This window comes from Alligator sinensis, unplaced genomic scaffold, assembly GCF_000455745.1.
Source record: "Alligator sinensis unplaced genomic scaffold, ASM45574v1 scaffold744_1, whole genome shotgun sequence".
NCBI lineage: Eukaryota > Metazoa > Chordata > Crocodylia > Alligatoridae > Alligator > Alligator sinensis.
Genome location: NW_005842241.1, coordinates 1,154,554 through 1,172,172, shown reverse-complemented (window position 1 = coordinate 1,172,172; position 17,619 = coordinate 1,154,554). Strand labels below are relative to the sequence as shown.

Genomic DNA, 17,619 nt, shown 5'->3' with positions numbered 1-17,619 from the left:
AGAAGCAGAAAGCTGAGCAACAGATTGGGCAGAGGGAGGGAAAAAGAGTGTCACTTGGGAAGGGTACAGAATTAATTTGTATCACACCTGCTACAAAGGTTCACCCCCACTGCCTTAGAGGAAATCCAGATCTACCACTTATGGTCTTAAATGCAGATTAGGAATGCACTGAGTATATAGAGAATCAGTGCATTCATTCCTCATAGTACAGACAGATTGAGTCAGATCTTCCAGTAGTGATTCTACCTGATAATGCAGGAGTACCACTGATGGGTCCAGACAGCCAGAGGCGTGTGCTTGCAGTGGCACAAATAGTAGCAACATAAATTTGTGGTACTACTTTGTGCCGCATCACTAGCCCTTGCACGTGGGCTTTGGTGAGAGACAAGTTGTCCTGCTTCAGGCAAACTGCTGTGCCAAGCTATTCCTCGCTTCTGGCCAGGATGTATGTGTTGCTGGGCAGGGGGAGAGACAATGGCTGGGGGTACAGGGTGCCTCAGTGTGGGGCTAACCAGAAGGCAGCCCCCACACTGAGGCACCCTGTGACCCAGCCAACTAGGGAGTGGCATGTGGAGACAGGGGAAACTCAGCGCAGGGGAAGAGGAGGAGTGGGTCTGCTGTTGAGGCATGTGAAGACAGGAGAGCAGCCAGCCATGGGCTGCATGCTCCCCATCTCAAAGTACACTGTGCCACAGCTAGCTGCTCCATAGCTGGCTGGGTTATAGGATGCATCAGGGCGGGGGCTCTGCAAGTGCATGGAGGTGGAGGAGCAGGCAGGCAGGAGCCCTGGGCGGCTTGCTCCCTTGTCTCTGTTTGTCTGGATGCACACTACTTTTTCATGCTTTGCCAGGCTTTTTTTTTTTTTTTTTTTTATCAGGCCCCCTTTTTTTTCGCTACTGGGAAATCCTGGTAGCAAATTTAGCCCCTGTGCTACAAATTAGCAGTATGGCACATAGTTTAATGTGCAAGGCATGCAGTTTATGGCACCACAAACTGCATGTGCCTGTATATGTGAATGTGGTCACAGAGTCCAAAGAGAGCATGTTCAGTTGATTGGGAAGTTTTTTAATAACAGTGAGTATAAGGGTTGGGAAGAAAGGAAGGAAATGTTTAAGAATTGTTTACTCAAATATAAGAGAGGTTTTCCCCCAGTCAACATGTGGGGAAAAGCCATTTATCTTGCATTCAAATACAAGCAAACCTTGCTAAATATGTTGCCTATCATTAAGCTGCTGCCAAATCAGCATGTAAAGCCAACACTGAGTATGGCTATAAAATGCATGGCCCATATGGGGCACAGTTACTGATGGGAACTTTTTTTGTGTAGCCCTTAGAAAAAAGGAAGTTGTTCCTCTAGGAGGGAACAGGCACTGGTGTGGAGGTACTGCGATACCAGGCTAGCACTCAGAGAGGCCAGAAGAAGCTACAACTTGCTCCTCTGGTGCCAAAAATGCTGATGGGAGACTTTTTATGGTCCTTGAGAAGGGCAGATGCTTCCCCAGGAGGGAACAAACACTGGGCCTAGAGGTACTGCAATACCAGGCCAGCACTGCAAGAGGTTGGAGCAAGCTCTGACATCCTTCCCTGGTACCAAAAATGCTGATTTTTTTTTTTTTTTTGATTTTTTTTTTTTTGGCAAAAAATATACATCTACACCCCCGCTCCCCTTTATACCTTTACCAACTTGTCTTGTAATAGCTTGGACAGTCCAAAACATACCTTTACAGTTACAAAACTCATTCCTGTTACAAAACTACACAATATGCCTGCTTGTCAGTCACCATCATCTTTAACTGTCAGTTATGCAAAGGACCACCTCAATGCCCTTCACCCTCCTTGCTCCCTTCACCCAGCTCCCCCACCAGTTTTCCCAGTCCTTTCACTCATTAGTGCAGCCCATCTGAATAAAATATGTAGTAGTGCCCATTATGCTCAGTCCCCCTCAGCACTGACTCTCAAAAGTCATGGTGAGCCACTATATTGAATACATTTCAACTTCCTCTTCACTTTCACAGCTGAGCTGCAGTTTTCTTTCCCATTTTCATTGCATCCTGGTTTTTAACCAGCCTTAAATGTCTGGCCAACATCACTGAATGGGGCCCCAAACAGCTTGCCCAGAATCCCTCTGTTGACCCCTCTCTCAACCTATCACATATGATTAGTGTGGTCCTGCCCTCCATGAGGTGGAGCCAGACCAGTTTGCCCTGAGACTCATCTGCATATAATTTTTTCATGGATCCCAGGACTTGTGACAAGAGCACCTGGTTCCAGTCTTGGGTGAGGAGCTTATTAGCATGTGGATACTTTGTTGTGGGTATCTGGAGTATACAAATATAATGATCATTGTTGAGCTGTGGGGTCATGGTTATGTTAAATGCTATTGTCTTTGCTGGGGCCTAGCCCAGTGAACTGTACAGTAAACTATGAGCCTTTTGGCTTTGTACTAGTGTCATTCATAGGAGAAGTAATATATATGTATATACACACAGCTTATATAGCTAAAGGCTTCATGGCCTTTTGGCTAAGATCAATGGAGACAAGGGGCACCTGAGTCCTAAGAGCTCCAGGCTTTGGGCTTGCACATAGGATGCCTGCTTAGATCTGGGGAATATATCTGAAGCCTAACATGAATGGCTCTGGGAGGGAAGATGGTGGTAGAGCCATACAGACTTGACAGTTCAGCTCTGTTTGGTCAGATTTTAGAGCTTGACTCTTAGGCTTTGCCCAATTGGATTTGGAACTAATTTGGCCTTGGAAAAGATATAGAAGTAGATTTTAATATATTATAAAATTTATATATATATTATATTTATATATATAAAATATATATTTTTTATATATTTAAGAAGTACTGCTTAAAAGTGTGTTATGGGTACCTGAGCTAAAGCTGCATACTGCTGGTATGTTTCTTTCTAGGTCAATCGTTTCAAATGTGCTTGTTACTTCCATGTGCTCAGGGAGAGCAGGGCCTGATAGTAAGGAAAGGCCTGCAGGGGAAAAGTTGTGGTGGAAAGTGGTGGAAGGGCAAGTGGACTACCTGACCCGCCAGATTTACCTTCCCTGCTATAGCAGTGGGAGGGGAACAAATTCCACATAAACCTCCAATAATTAGATTCTATACCTGGAAAATGATAACAAATATATACATTTTCCATATATAGAATCTAATTATTGGGGGGTTGTCTTATATTCAAGTAAATATGGGAAGTACCTTTACAAAGAGAAAATACTTAGTACTAGTGGAGAAAAGTGTCTAATGGAGAAAAAGGTTTAATAAGAACTAGTATTTAGCATTGAAGCCAGAAAAATTCAAATTGTACCTACATTCTAACCTTTTTTACAAGTCTGGTCATTTAACTGTTGAACTACCAAAGGAAATGGTGGATTTTCTTCTCTTGGTGTCTGGACAGCCTTCTAGAAGATATACTTTAATCAAACAAATTATTAGACTTAATGTAAGGTGAAATACATCTGCTTGTGTTATACCAGTGATCAGACTAGATCAACTAATAGTATTGTCTGGTCTTAATCTCTTTGAATCTATTTGTCCACAAACCACTAAAAGGTCAACACATCAATTTACCTACTTTTTCCCCTGGTTTTCCTTACCTTAATGAATTGCATGCAAACTGTTGTATGTTAAATGTTTCAGTTAATAAAAGAACCATATGTATTTTTCTACCTTGCAGTGGTTTGTTGTAGAACTTCTTTGTTTGGTTTACCAAACAAACAAGAAAAACCACAGCTTCCTTTTCTTAAGGGTGCAGTGCTTTGAAGGGGACAATGCTTTGACCTTTTTTGGCAGAGCAGAAAGCATTTACGTTAAAGACTACCTGTTAAAATATAAATATAAGAAACTTGTGTGTGCCGAAACCTTGTAACATGCAAAGGGTTGTTTGCTCCTGGATGGGTTTAATCCTGCTGGAAAACCCTGTCAATTTTTATGTTCAAACTTCAAAAACTAAATCTGAATATATACATTCAGCTTAAAATCCAAAACATGTCATAATTCTTACTCTTAGTGAAGTGAATTTATCTAAAAAATTATTGCACAGAGACTTTGCTTTTTTTTTAAGTTGTAAGGGCCTGACTATTCATAGCTTTTTGGGAATAGCCTTTTAACAATTAAATGCATTTGACATTAAACCTATACCTATATCTTGATCATTGAATATTAATATAAAGTAACTGACCATTTCTATGTCTGTCTGTTCAGCTCTTCTTTTTAAACTGGTAGTTTGTGTGACCTAGCTGAAGAGGAAGTTCTTTGGAAATACTTGACGTTAAAGTGTGCGTATGACTCTAAACCTAACTGAATCACAAGCTATTTAACTATATATAATTCCACTCTTCAAAGGCTTTTTTGGAAATATGCAAATAGATAAACTTTTCCTCCGATTAGACTTCATGAAAATGTCATAAGACAGACTGTGGTATTAATAGACGGTGTACTTTAGTCTGTTACCATGCTAATAAATCACAGGGGACATAAGATGACACTAAAAACCAAATAGAACAACAGATACGGAAGTGGTTAGAGGAATTTAAAGCATGTGCATTTAAACAACTTTTTTCAGTTGCATACATTCTTCTGTGCATTTATGCTTTTGAATAACTTCAAAGTTGCTTAACTGTGGTCTTGTTGCTTTGAATAGAATTCTTCCCTTACATGTTATAACTATTAAGCAACGTATTGCGGGCTTGAAAGTGATATCACGTACCTCTTTCACCAGCCCTCCACTTGCCTGGCGTTTCCCCTACTATATACTTTACTATCTTTATAAAGATTCCTCTTGATAGGCTCTGGTCTAAAAAGGCTGAGGTGACTTCTGCACTGCAAAGGAAAATATGGTAAAACTTTCATCAGGACAGTTCTTGCCAGTCTTGTTTATTGACTCTACGTCTTCTGGAACAAACAAGAATTAAGATACCAGAGGTGCAGGTACTCCTGTTTCTCTGCTCTTTGAACCTGACATATGCATGATTCTGTTTGTGGTTAACACCAGTACTTTTAATCACACTCTAGGATTTGTCACATGTTCATTTTCACGTAGATTTTCCTGTCCTCACTTGGTTTGTTTTTTTGTTTTGTGGCTAATAAAAATGTTGTTCTTTTATCCACTGACCTCGTTTAAGAATGTTCAGTTTTAAGACACAGTAACTTTTTTTTTTTTTTGACAAAATATGGATGTACACTCAATATAGTACCTACCAGATATTCTGGAGAGTCATGGGAAATGTCAAACCTATGTCCTTGGTTTGTAGCCATAGACTAGTCTCCAGTTGACATGGACAAGTTTCTGGTGGAGGTTTACAGTCAGTCTCCTGTTAAAGTATTTTTATTTGAGATGGGAGAAATATCTTAGATTGAATGTAGAAGCTCCCCACTCAAATCACAGTGATTGCTTTTCTTTGGAATCAAATCAAAACCTTTTTTTGGTTAAAGGAAAGTTTAGATAAGGACAGCTCCACTGTACTGATAAGGAAATTATCCTATCTAGCTCCTGTATTGTCCTCCCAGTTTATTCCCCACCTCGTTTCTCTTTTCCGTTTCCTGCAAAATATTGTAAAAAAAAGTCCCAAACGGCTGGATTAGACATGTCATTTTTAATTTAGGGTTCTTGTACATATGGCATATATAGATATTATATACATAACATAGCCACTCTGAACCTTTCATTACAAGTGATTATTATAATTAATGGGAACTTTCTCTGACCTGAACAACAGTACATTTTCATTGATTGACTTGAGTAATTGGTTTGAAGAAAAAGTAACTTGGTTTGAGTTGATTTGTATACTTTCTCCTGGTTTATTTGCATCAATACATCTCTACATTTTCTTGCAGCTGTTAGTGAAATTCTAATAGATATTTAAAGGTTACCTGAATATGGAGTGGTTTTTTTTCTTTAGTGATGGTTTTATTTCTTTTACATAAGCACTGCTATTGTCATATATACAGTTTTCTTCTTTACTTGTGCTTTTTTCTTATGGCATTCTTATGGCTAATTGCTTGTGGAATGGAAAATTATTTGTTTCACCAGTGTCTTAGAATGAACTACTGGGTTCAGAAGATTCCCCATGCTTGAACAAAGGATGTACTCACGGTTGTTTTCACCCTTGCAAAGCTTTATTTAAGGATACTCGCAGAGGCAGGTAATAGGACAGAGCAGAGAGGATGGTCACTTCACATCGGCTGTAGGTGGCAGCCACCACCCCACATAGTTCCCCTGGCCCCGGAGTGTCCCAATCCCGGGGATGCGATAGCCTGCGCCAGGGCTCCGCACAAGTCAGAACTCTTTACCAGAGTGGAGGAACCCATCGTAACTTAAGAATGTACAGCTTATATAGTCTGGAGTAAATAACGTTATCTCGAACTAGGGATTTGGTTATCTCAAGCTAAGAATTTGGGGATGAGTCGTGATCCAACACACCTTTCCCACATTCCACTGTATTACAACATTCTACTATCTAGGTTCATGGTTCGGTCACGCTCACAGGGCAAGAAGCTACATGCTGTTTCGCCGGCCTACTATGGAGTCAGCATACAAAACTCTTGCTATTAGCATTTAGCAAAGCCCTTACTATTACAACCAGAAATAGAAAGCTTTTATTTTTCATTCATTCAGATTTTGCCTATAGTTAAGTCACTCTATTTAATGATAAATTTGGCTTGACTCTGAAGCTAAGAAACTAGAAATGTATCTGAACTACAAATAATGTAATTGAAATACTTTAAAAAATCATAGCTGGCAAAGAAATCCCTTGCTGTTTCCTTGATTCTGTCCCAAAGACTCTGGTTGTATATGCCAGAAGAAGTTTGTGTTAAGAAATGAGGGAGTAACTTCATTTGATAGCCAGTTAAAAATGCTTTGTTTTTATTTCCCTCTTAATATTTTTTTTTCCAGATTTCTGGGATCTGCTACAACAGTAGCGTGTTAAAAGTTCATCGAGTAATTTGTATACCCAGTTGGGTAGCAAAGATATTTTCTTGGACTCTTGAACCAATTTTCTCAACTGCGGAACCATCCAGTGAGATTCGAGTAGGAATGGGAGCAACAGTGGACATCCAGAGACAGCAGAGAATGGAATTACTGGATCGTCAGATAATGCTGTCTCAGTTTGCACAGATGAGACGGCAAAGACAACAGCAGGTATAGATAAATGATCTGTCATAAGGAGTATGACTATTGAGTAATGGATATTATGCCTTTATTGCTTAATCATAATTTCTTGTCCCCGTATATTAAATAAAGTATAGTTATTGCTGGTATTTAATGTTTCTCTGTTGGAATTATATGATTACATTCTCATAGACTGCTTTAACAGTAGTGATCATGGATATCAGGCTTTTTATGTTTAAAACATGTTACAAGATATGAACTAAACCTTATAACCACCTATAAGTAGATGAGGTGAGGAGGTGTTTCATTTTTTTTTTACTACGATCAGACTCAGGCTGAGAAGTTAAATGATTTAGCAAGGTGCGGGATCAGCAATAGAACCACAGTTCAACTCAACTTTATTTAAATTTAGGATGTCCTAATGCTCCAGATTATGCTGGCTCTTCAGAGAGTATGAAAATGAAGTGTGTTGTTTGATAATTATAATATTTTTGATGGGAAAAAGTAGGCATTTTTCACTCTTTTTTTTTTTAACAGAGGTTTCTTTATGAAAGTGCAAAAACCTTTCTTTCTGTCTCTTCCATATAGAAGCCGACCACAATGCTTTCTTGTTACTGCTTTTCATTTTTGTATATTTTATTTTCCTTTTGATTAGACTACTAGAGCCTCTTTTATTTTTCTGTTTTGATGGAATGGACAGGTGCAGGTGTGAGCATACTTGGCATTGTAAGACAGTAAAATGAATCAACTGATCTCTGTTTGTTTGTTTTTTAAACTGTAGATCAGTGGTTCTCAGTCTTTTTAGGCTCAAGGCATCTGTTGAAAAATGCAAGCTCTTAGCTTTCACTCCTTTTTTGACTGAAGAAAAATAATAGAGCAATTCTTCTATAGCAAAGAACTCAGAAAGACCATAACACACCAGAATGTTTTTGATACTATAGATTCTTATTCCAGATCTCAGGGTTTATCTTGTGAATTATGCCTAGGGGCTCCTGTACATGTGCAGGGAGGCTGCTCCAACACACTGTAATTACAGTGTGTCGGCACAGACTTGATTAATCATGTCTGCTGGAGCGTGGTTATTGCTGTGCTCCAACAGACTCCAGTGTCACATGTATCAGCATCCCTGCACTGAAAAATGGCAGCGGGGAACTTTAAACTAAAGCTCGTTCGACGAGCTTTTAGTTCAACATGTCCCACTGCTGTTTTTCAGCTATTTGTACTATTGTTGTTTTTCAGCTATTTCTACCGCTATTTGTACTATTTTTCTATACATGTGATGTTCCAGGCACTTTAATTAGCACAGCTCTTGGAACTGTATTAATTAAAGTACCCCTCCCGCCCCAGCCTCCTAGACCACATCTATAAATGCCATAGGTGTTTGCACACCCAACAGTACTAACAGTGTGTGGCACTCCATGACATCCATAAAAGTATCTCGTGTCACCCCAGTTGAGAATCGCTGCCTTAGATGCAGGTATTAACAGTCTAAAAAAGAATTTGGACCTGAAACTGTTCCATATAATTATCTGCTTTCTATAGTTTAACAATAAAACTGAATGAAAATCTGGAACCAGATCTGTATTGCATTTTAACTCTATTTAATTTTTAGCCATGCTTTGGCATACTCTGTTAGTCAAGGTATGTCTGTAAAGCAAATAATGGTGTGACTGTAACAGGGGTAGGCATACCCAAGGTAGTATTAATCTGCTAGCAGAAGTGAAGATATGACAGCACAGGCTTCAGTGTGGACTAGCAATTTAAGTATGTACCAGTGGACATTACTGGTATTATCTTTGTGACAACATAGTCCTGTTCACCTTTAATTTGCTTCCCTTAAAGATTTTTAAATAGTTCATCATTGTGCAGCTTCAGGAGTGAAAATATGTCTTCCCTCTGCCTTTCTACCAGTCATTGTTGTCTCGGCCGGGTAGAGCCGACCGAGGGAAACGCTGGTTAATTAAGCGAACGTCAGGTGGGCTGGTGGATGGAGAGGCGAGATAGCGTATTGGTTGCAAAAATAGTTTTTACTTACGCCGCTGGTGGCCGCGACGCAGGCTGTAAAGGCTGCTTGCGTAGTTGCAACGAGTTGCTCCAACTGGCAAGAAACCGAGCCAGTGAGTCCACAGACGAACTGGGCATGCAGGGGAAGGGTACATCGGGGATAAGCGCTCGGCGACAGGGAGGAAAATCGGTAGTTGATCAGGCTACTGATTCGCTCTGCCACGAGTCAGGAATTCTTTAAAGTCACTCTGCAGCGTGCTCAAAGTTCTCCGACTTGGGCGGAAGTCGCGCGGATTTTTATACGGCTAGCGAGCCAATTACTAGTCGTTAAGTAGGAATAATTTAGAATCAGCCAATAATGGGGTGCAAATTTACATACAAATGGCAGGAACTTTTTTGCACCGGGGTTTCCTCTCTGCAGCAGAAAATTCCACCGTGCAAAGAAGCTCCAATGTGGCAGGAAAATTCCACTGTGCCGAGGCACTAAAAATCATTGGGTTATGACAATTGTAACCTACTTTTACTGTAAAAACTAAACTGGAAACTTCAGTACTCCAAATATAGCTGTTGAATTGAAAGTGGCAGTTAGGCTGCAAACTGCTGTGGGCAGGTAGGCTTGTGAAGGAGGAATGAAAGACTCAAATACTCCAGAATGCCTTAAAAAATTCCAAATAATAGGAGAAAAAAAGGTTAACTTTTCCCTCTTCCCTCAGATAAAAACTGAGATTTTTATCTTCCCTGAGTATCCTCCTCCTAAGAACTATTTTCTTTAATCAAAGGATGTATCGATTACATCAGATTGAATGTATTGATCAAATCAGATTACCATGAGGTAAAATGAAATTACTAGAAGAGGTTTTACTTTAGTGGGGACTTATGCATTTGGAGCAGTGAACTGAGTCCACAGTAGGATTTGAGCTCAAATCATCAGCAGTGTTACAAAGTAATTATTTTGAACGATTAGATAAATAGTATTGTAGCTATCTATAGCATTGTATAATTCAGTGCATGCCAAAAATAGATTCTGAAAAGGTTTAAAAATAATTGATAAAAGAGCCATACGTTACTAGTATCAAGCTCCAGTACAACTTACATTACCATGTTACTGAAGCACTTTATTTAATTGAAGGCATTAAGGCATTGAGCTTAACACCTCATAATACAAGTGAAACATAAACCAATAGCCTAGCAAAAGACTGCACTCACTGCCTTATTAACAGGGATCCTGGTTTTCTCTGTTTAAAAGTCCCAACTTCTCTTATAAAACCCAAAATTCTCTGATTTTAAAAACCCAAAATCTGCTTTTTTCCACGATTAACATGAAACGCCACTATATATAGGTATCAGTTGAACACAATGTTTTATTGATATACTTACAGTTTTAATGCACTTGGAAGCCTACCAGTGCTCAATCATAATAAAATTAATTCTAAATACCACTATATTTTGACTTTTGATTTTTGTGTGTTTTTTTTAATCATGGAAAATCAGAGCTTCACCTATCCCCTTCACTCACCAGGACATGGGTCCAGCTGTGGCTGTCTCCCCACCTCCCCCCCTGTGTTGTGGCACTTAGCAGCCCATATATGCTGGTGCCATGCCCCTACCCTTGCCATTGCCTCTCATTCCCAAGCCACAGTCCCCTGACCCTTCCAGAGCCCCTCCTTCATGACCTATACCCCCTGGCATTGCCACTGCTCCTCACTCCCAACCCACAGCCCTGCTAGTGCTCCCTCACTCCCAACCTGCTGCCCTCACCATCCCTGGCCACAGACCCCCAGTCTGTGAGGAAGGGGGTGGGTGTGAGGGTGTGGGCACAGACAACACATCGGGGAGCATGTGCCCCTCCCCAATTTCGGCACCCATAACAGGGTGTGGGGCTGCAACGGGGCTGGACCAGCTCCAAGCAAGAGCCACCTCCACAACCCAGTGGGCAGGACCTGGCATGGGAGGGCATTGCTGCCATGGCCGTTAAGGTAAGGTGTGGTGGCAGCACAGAGTTGTACCCCCTGCTGCTGCAGGGTGGGTAGGGGGTGCCTCACCTTGGCAACCATGCCAGTCCTGTGCTCCCTCCCATGCTAGGTCCTGCCCCCTGGGCTCTGGAGGTGGCTCCTGTTCAGAGCTGGTCTGGCCAGGATTCAGCCCAGCACCCGACTGGGCTTGGCTGCAGAAACCTGGGGGGGGGTGGGGAGGGCATGTGATCCCCACCCCCCACTCCACATGCATGGCCTGTGCCCTCCCCACTTCCTTGCTGCATCACGTGCCCCCCCTCCCCCCCTGCCACATTGCCTGTGCCCTCCCACGTCTGTGTTTGCCGCCCCCTCATAGACTTACCTGAAGGGAACTGCAGGAGTTGCTCTCCACTGCACTGCCTGACTGCCACGTGTGCACATGCACATGGCACCCCCTGCCCCCTGTGTCCAGCTCCCCCTAGGCCCAAGCAGTGCTTTGTAAGCTGGGACTCTGCCAGCCTGCAAGGAGAAACGCATAGTTCCCACATTTTTCTCCTTGAAAGCGGAAAATCCATGTTGTTCCGTGGCAAACAGAAAACCTGGGTGGGTATACAGCATTCTGTGTTGTCTGCTTCTCTCTGAGTTCATGAAATAGAGGGAAAGTGAACCAATGTAATAGGTTTAAGGAAGTTTTCTTATGCACCCTGTATTCCCTTTACCATTTGAGCAGGCAGCTCTGTGATCTAGCCATTAAGCAGTCACCGGTTTTGATAGTCACTTTCCTAGCAGATCTACCCTTCAGTCTCTATAAGAAATTCAAAAGATTAGGAACCTGACAAGTTGGGAGACAGCCAACACAAGATGACTGCAACTTAGATGGGAGAAGAGCTTCAAGTTCTGTTCTTAACATTTAGGAGAAGATTTAAGAGGGAACTCAACTTTCAAGTCTTTTTTCTTTCAGTATGACATCTCAAATGATAATAACCTGAAGGCAAAGAGAAAATTTACCACAGCAAATATAGCAAACAGGGTAATAAAGTGAGAATAAAGACTAAAGAATAATCACCTGAAGGCCACAATTAAATACTTCTGAAGAAAAATATAAGAGAAAAGAGAGACCAAAACATTGGAAACTAGACTGGAGGAACTATAAAGGGAGAACAGCATAGCAGAAGAAATTGGAAAAAAAGTCTGGCAAAATACTTGTAGTATGCCAATGTACTGGAATGTAAATGGAAAGGATTTTCTTAAATCCTTATACTATTCTCCTGTACTCTTCAGTGGCTTCTTTGATCACGTTTTCCAAAGCAGGATTTTCTTGTAGCATTTTTCCATAGAAACAATTATTTTCACTGGCCATTCATTCCATGAAAACATCCATTTCCCTTGCCTTTCTCTAGCTTGTCAGGCCTCAAATCAGATTACCATGGGGTGAAATGAAACTACTAGAAGAGGCTTTACATTGGTGGGGACTTACGTATTTGGAGCAGTAAACTGGATCCACAGTAGGATTTGAGCTCAAATCGTAAGTAGGGTTACAAAGTAATAATTGTTAATTATTAGATAAATAGTGATTGATTCTGCTATCTGCATAATGAAGGCTACCTATACTTTGGTTGTTTGAAATGGGTTTTTATCTTGTGTTATTTCTCTTGGATACTGTGGGGTGATTAGATGAAACCAAGACAAAAGTAATCATCTAGTTACTATGGATACAGTATTTAACATTTGTGCTGATTGCTAGGCACTTATTTCCTCTATAAGTACAGTGCAGCAACTTCTGTTTGTGTTTTTGTCCCTTGGTAATACCAGCCATTGGTGAATTTGCGTAATGCATGAAAAATGCTTTTACTTTTTTTCCCCAACCCAAATTCAGAAAGATTAAAATAGACTTTATACTATACAGAGTCCTCTTTGAAAATAAATAATACAAATGTGACTAGCCTACTAGTTTTCCTATTCCTTATTTCTTCAGCTACTGTGGAAAAGACTACCATTCATCCATATAAGCCCTACAACCCTTTTGGTATTTAATGCTTTCATTTCTTCCCAGCACCATGAGGATATTATGAAGTACTGCTGTTTTATTCTCTGCATAATTTCTGAAAGCAGACCTAAGCCCCACAGAAGCAAATATCTTGTCCACATTCTAGCTTTCCTTATGCCCACTTCAGGCATCATTCATGTGTCTCATGCCCTTGCCAGCTTCTTCCAGGTGCACTTGCTTTGCTTATTTTTAAACTTCCTCATTTTCTCCTTCACAATTCTACCCTGTTATAGCTCACTATGGACAACATCTTCCCATATGATTTTTTTCTCTTCTAATACCACTTTCTTTCTATAAAGAGGCTTTACTACTCCAAGGTTGCTAAATATAAAAGTTGTGGATATACCACTGAGATTGGCATGCCTGGCCTGTTCTGTGCTTGATTCTAATAGTCATCATTTTAATCAAAATGTGAAAACATGAGATTAGCTAACAGGCATTTTTCACCTGTTTATTCAAATAGGTAGAAGTCAGTCTGGACAACAATTTCCCATGAGGCACAATCTCAAAAGTTTTGTTTAAAACTGGATAGATTAAGTCCATTGCATTGCCCTTATCCAAGTAGACTGTTACTTTATTGTATTAAATTTGACTGACACACAATCTTCCTTGAATCAAACCACATTGTATGTTTCCCATTTTCTGTTCGCTACCATATCTTTGATTATTCTTTCCTTCAGCATTTGTATACATTGGGTTTCAAGTTAAATGTTTACAGCAGGACTTGTTCCACATACTCCTTCTCATGAATGTGGGTGAAAGCATTCCCAATTAGTAAGTAACAGGTGTTATACCCATATCTGTCCTCCCATACCGTATCCTTATGACTGAAGCTATGCAAATTGCAATTAATGCAAACCCATTTAAAATCATTTGTATCTTCTCTGTTACTCTCATAAGGTTAACAGTTTAAAATATATGCCCTTTAGGATCCAGATATAGGGAATCTGTTTCCAACCACCTGATAAACATGCTGCTGGCACATTTTTTCAATTCAATCTGTTTCTGCTTTTCTTGGTGTGATCACTGTTTCAGACAGTCTGTGAGTTGCTTGGCTTCTAGGTATGGCTTTTCTTTCTCAAATTTCGGTACATCTACTGAAATGTTAAACTTTGTCTGGACAAGGATCAGTTGCTGCTTTTGTCATCCTCTTTCCACACTCCAGGAAGTTGTCTCCAAGGTCTCCCGGTTTGTCACCCTGAACTTTGACTGTCCCTATTAGTGATTTAGCTCCTCCATTTGAGTCTCTTCTGGTCCTAAAATATGATTTCTTTTCTGGTTCTTAGCTTCCAGCAGACTAACTAGTTGTGTACATATCAGTTCTTGAGAGTTCACCTGCCTCTCTGATTACTTTTCTTGAGTTGTTCATAACTCATGTTTCCTCTTTTTCCCTATCATATTCTCAGAAAAAGAAAATAAGACCAATTTTGTTCTTTCTTGTCATTTTGTGATATTTGCTTTTATTACCAGTGGCACTTAAGGGAAGATCACCACTGTCATTGTTCTGCAGCATTTCCACTTGCCTACCTGAAACTAACCCTTGTCAGTCTTATCAGATACCCTCCAATTGAGGCTTGAGATGACTTTTTTCAGTGTCTGATCATGAGATTATCCTACTGCAGTTTGCTTGCATTCAGGAACTGCTATCAGTGGTACACAGTAACTAGACATTCTTCTTATATCCAGGTGATTTTCTGTTTTGATCCAGAGTATGATATTATATATTAGCATTGGAATGTTTTTGTAGCCATCATAATGCAGGAATGTGCAAAGAAGCAAGTGATGCTTTATGCCAGGGGTTGGCAAGATAAGGTCTGTGGAGACATTGGAAATGACCTGCACAGCCGCAGGCTGGGAGGGCAGTGCAAATGCAGCTCTTAACTGGAACATTGCTGTGCTGGGACCAGAGACCTAGAAGCTGCTGCTGCTTGCACTGCAGGCAGGGGCTGGGAGAAGCAGGGGCAGCTCCCAGCTGTGTGGCTTTGTGGGAAACGCAGGGAAAGCCCCACCTCCCGCTTCCTTCTCCCCCACCCCACCCCACCCCACCCCAACTGCTGATGTGTCACCAAAGCCCACCTGCATCAGTCCAGAGCTGGATTATTCTGGCCTGCAGCTTGAAAACATTGCCCAAAAGCTTGTTTAGCATTTCCTCCTCATTTGCAAATAGGTGCCATAAAAGATATTTCCTAAAAAAACGTGCTTCTTGCATATGGCAGACTGATGATTAATATGATTTTTGTGCACAGTGTTGATGTTATCTGTATTTTTCCACTTGCTCCCACTTAGGTATTTTGTGACTTTTCTGAAAAATGTCAGAATTTGGTATACTAATATTTAGAAGCTAAAAGTGCCGTGTACACACAAGCTCCGTGAAAGTTTCTCTAGGCAATTCTGACAGGGCATCACAATTCCAATCTAAAATGCCCTTGTCATTCTACTCGTATATCTCTCTTGAGCAGAGACTGCCAATCATGTGAGATCATATATTGGCTCTGTGATATAAAAAAAAGAGCACTACGTGTAAGATAACAAAGCTTACTACTGTTTGTGGCTTGAAAGGAAAATTTATTCCTGAGCTGCAAATCTAATACAGTCTTTTGCTGCATCATTTACAGGCTCTATGTATGCTCAAGACAATCATCGTACACATTTAATGTCCTTCCAATTTCTTTGTAGTGTTACAGGAATTTTATTTTCCTCAGATCATAATGATTATTTTAGAACCTGGATTTCTCATTTCTTCTTGACCTCTGCTAACTTTCGTTGAAAGAACAGGTTTCATTTACAAGAGAATAGAAACGAGCTACCAACCACCAACTTACAACAACATGACATTAGCCAACATCCTGGATGTTTTACAATCAGTATTCAGATCACTAGACAATGACAAGACAGTTCTTAAAGTGTCATTAAAAGATTCTTATGTCCAAGGACCCAGGCAAGGACCTCTGCAGCATTTGATATTGTGAAACCCCAAAATACAGCTGCCATATCTACCTATATGGCATAGCAGGAGTAAATGGCAGCCCAAGATAAACTGAATCATTCTTCTCCAGAGAAACTCAGAGGGTTGTGATGAACAACAGCTCCTTCTCTTGAAAGGATCTTACCTGGAGGGTCCTGCAAGGGATTCAAAAGCGTATCTCTTCAATATCTACACAAGACCAGTGGGATAGACAGTGAGATGCCATGGATTCAGCTACCATGAGCCTACCAGTGACTTTTAACTGTATCTGCCACTACCATTGCTAAGATATCAGAATGCCTATAGAAATAAATTCTTGGATGAAGAGCAGCTGACACATTTGAATCCAGGCAAAACCGTAGTGGTGCTGGAAGGAAAGGGAAATGTTTTGAAGAATTAATTGAAATGTTACTTTCCCCTTTCATTGAAGGCATGCAGCCTACAGTAGTCAATTGGATGCAAAATCTCAAATATTAAGCATTACAACTGCATTAAAAGCTCACACTTGAGCTGATGATTTAGTGTAACTTGCACTCAGAGTTCCATCTGCAGCTACTTTATAAGTCCTGGTGCAAATACTTCATCCATTGAAATGCACATAATATATTCGCACCATTTGTGCTGAAACACAAGCCTTGTCACTGCATGTATCCCATGTCTCCTTTGCATTTCACACAATGAAACCCTTCTAGGAAGTTGACTTCATGCTACTTGTACATCCCCATGGTCAGAAAGGCATGTGTGTTAGTCATCCAGAATACTCCTTGCAGTCTTCTTCCTTTTGTGTGTCTGCATCACATTTGACCATTTTGTTACACATGCTTGTGCTTATTTATTGTACTTTGCAAGATCTTTCATTGTATGTGTGCCTTTGAGCAGTGGGCATTGCAGCAAGTGTTGTATAGTCTGAGGCTCTGTGCTGCACTCACAGATGGTTGAACCAGTGGTATAGTCCCACTTTTTCAGTAGTTCCTTGGAATGTCCAACTCCATTATGTAGGTGGTTGAGACATTGCCACCTTTGCCATGGTTCATCAGCCCCTACTGGTAATGGCTTGGCTGCTGGAATGTCCAATGTTTCACTATCAGGTAGTTAGCCTCTCGTTCCACATCTGTGGTCATGTCTCCCTGGGTCTGGTATCAACAGGTTGGATGCTGATGAGGAAGCTCTTGCGTGACTTCATATATTTGTGTGCTACGGGATGGTTGTACAGTGGGTGTCTCACATCTTCAGTTTGTCCAAATCATTCTGCCCTGCTGGCCACTGCTCTTCTGATGTCAGGCAGAGCGATGCCAACCAGCAGGTATACACTGTTTAGGCTGGTAGGCTTCAGACATCCTGTGATGCATTGGCAGCTATTATTCAGAATGGGGTCAAGGTGCTTAGCATGTGTGGATCTTTCCTATACAGGGCATACATACTAAACCGAGGAGAAGCTGAGGGGCTACTTCCCCATTTTGAGTTTGTGAGCTTATATAGAACGGTGTTACAAGTGCTCATCTTTTGTCTTCATGAGGGTTCAATCGA

At 40.8% G+C, this 17,619-nt stretch overlaps 1 protein-coding gene across 1 annotated transcript in view; it reads left to right on the top strand.

The window, feature by feature from the left end:
• UBAC2 (UBA domain containing 2) overlaps nt 1-17,619 on the top strand; it is a 199,738-nt gene that overhangs the window by 151,530 nt on the left and 30,589 nt on the right. The window contains exon 9 of the mRNA XM_025208617.1: nt 6,909-7,154. Within this exon, the coding sequence (XP_025064402.1) occupies nt 6,909-7,154 (246 nt within the window). The remainder of the gene's footprint in view (nt 1-6,908; nt 7,155-17,619) is intronic.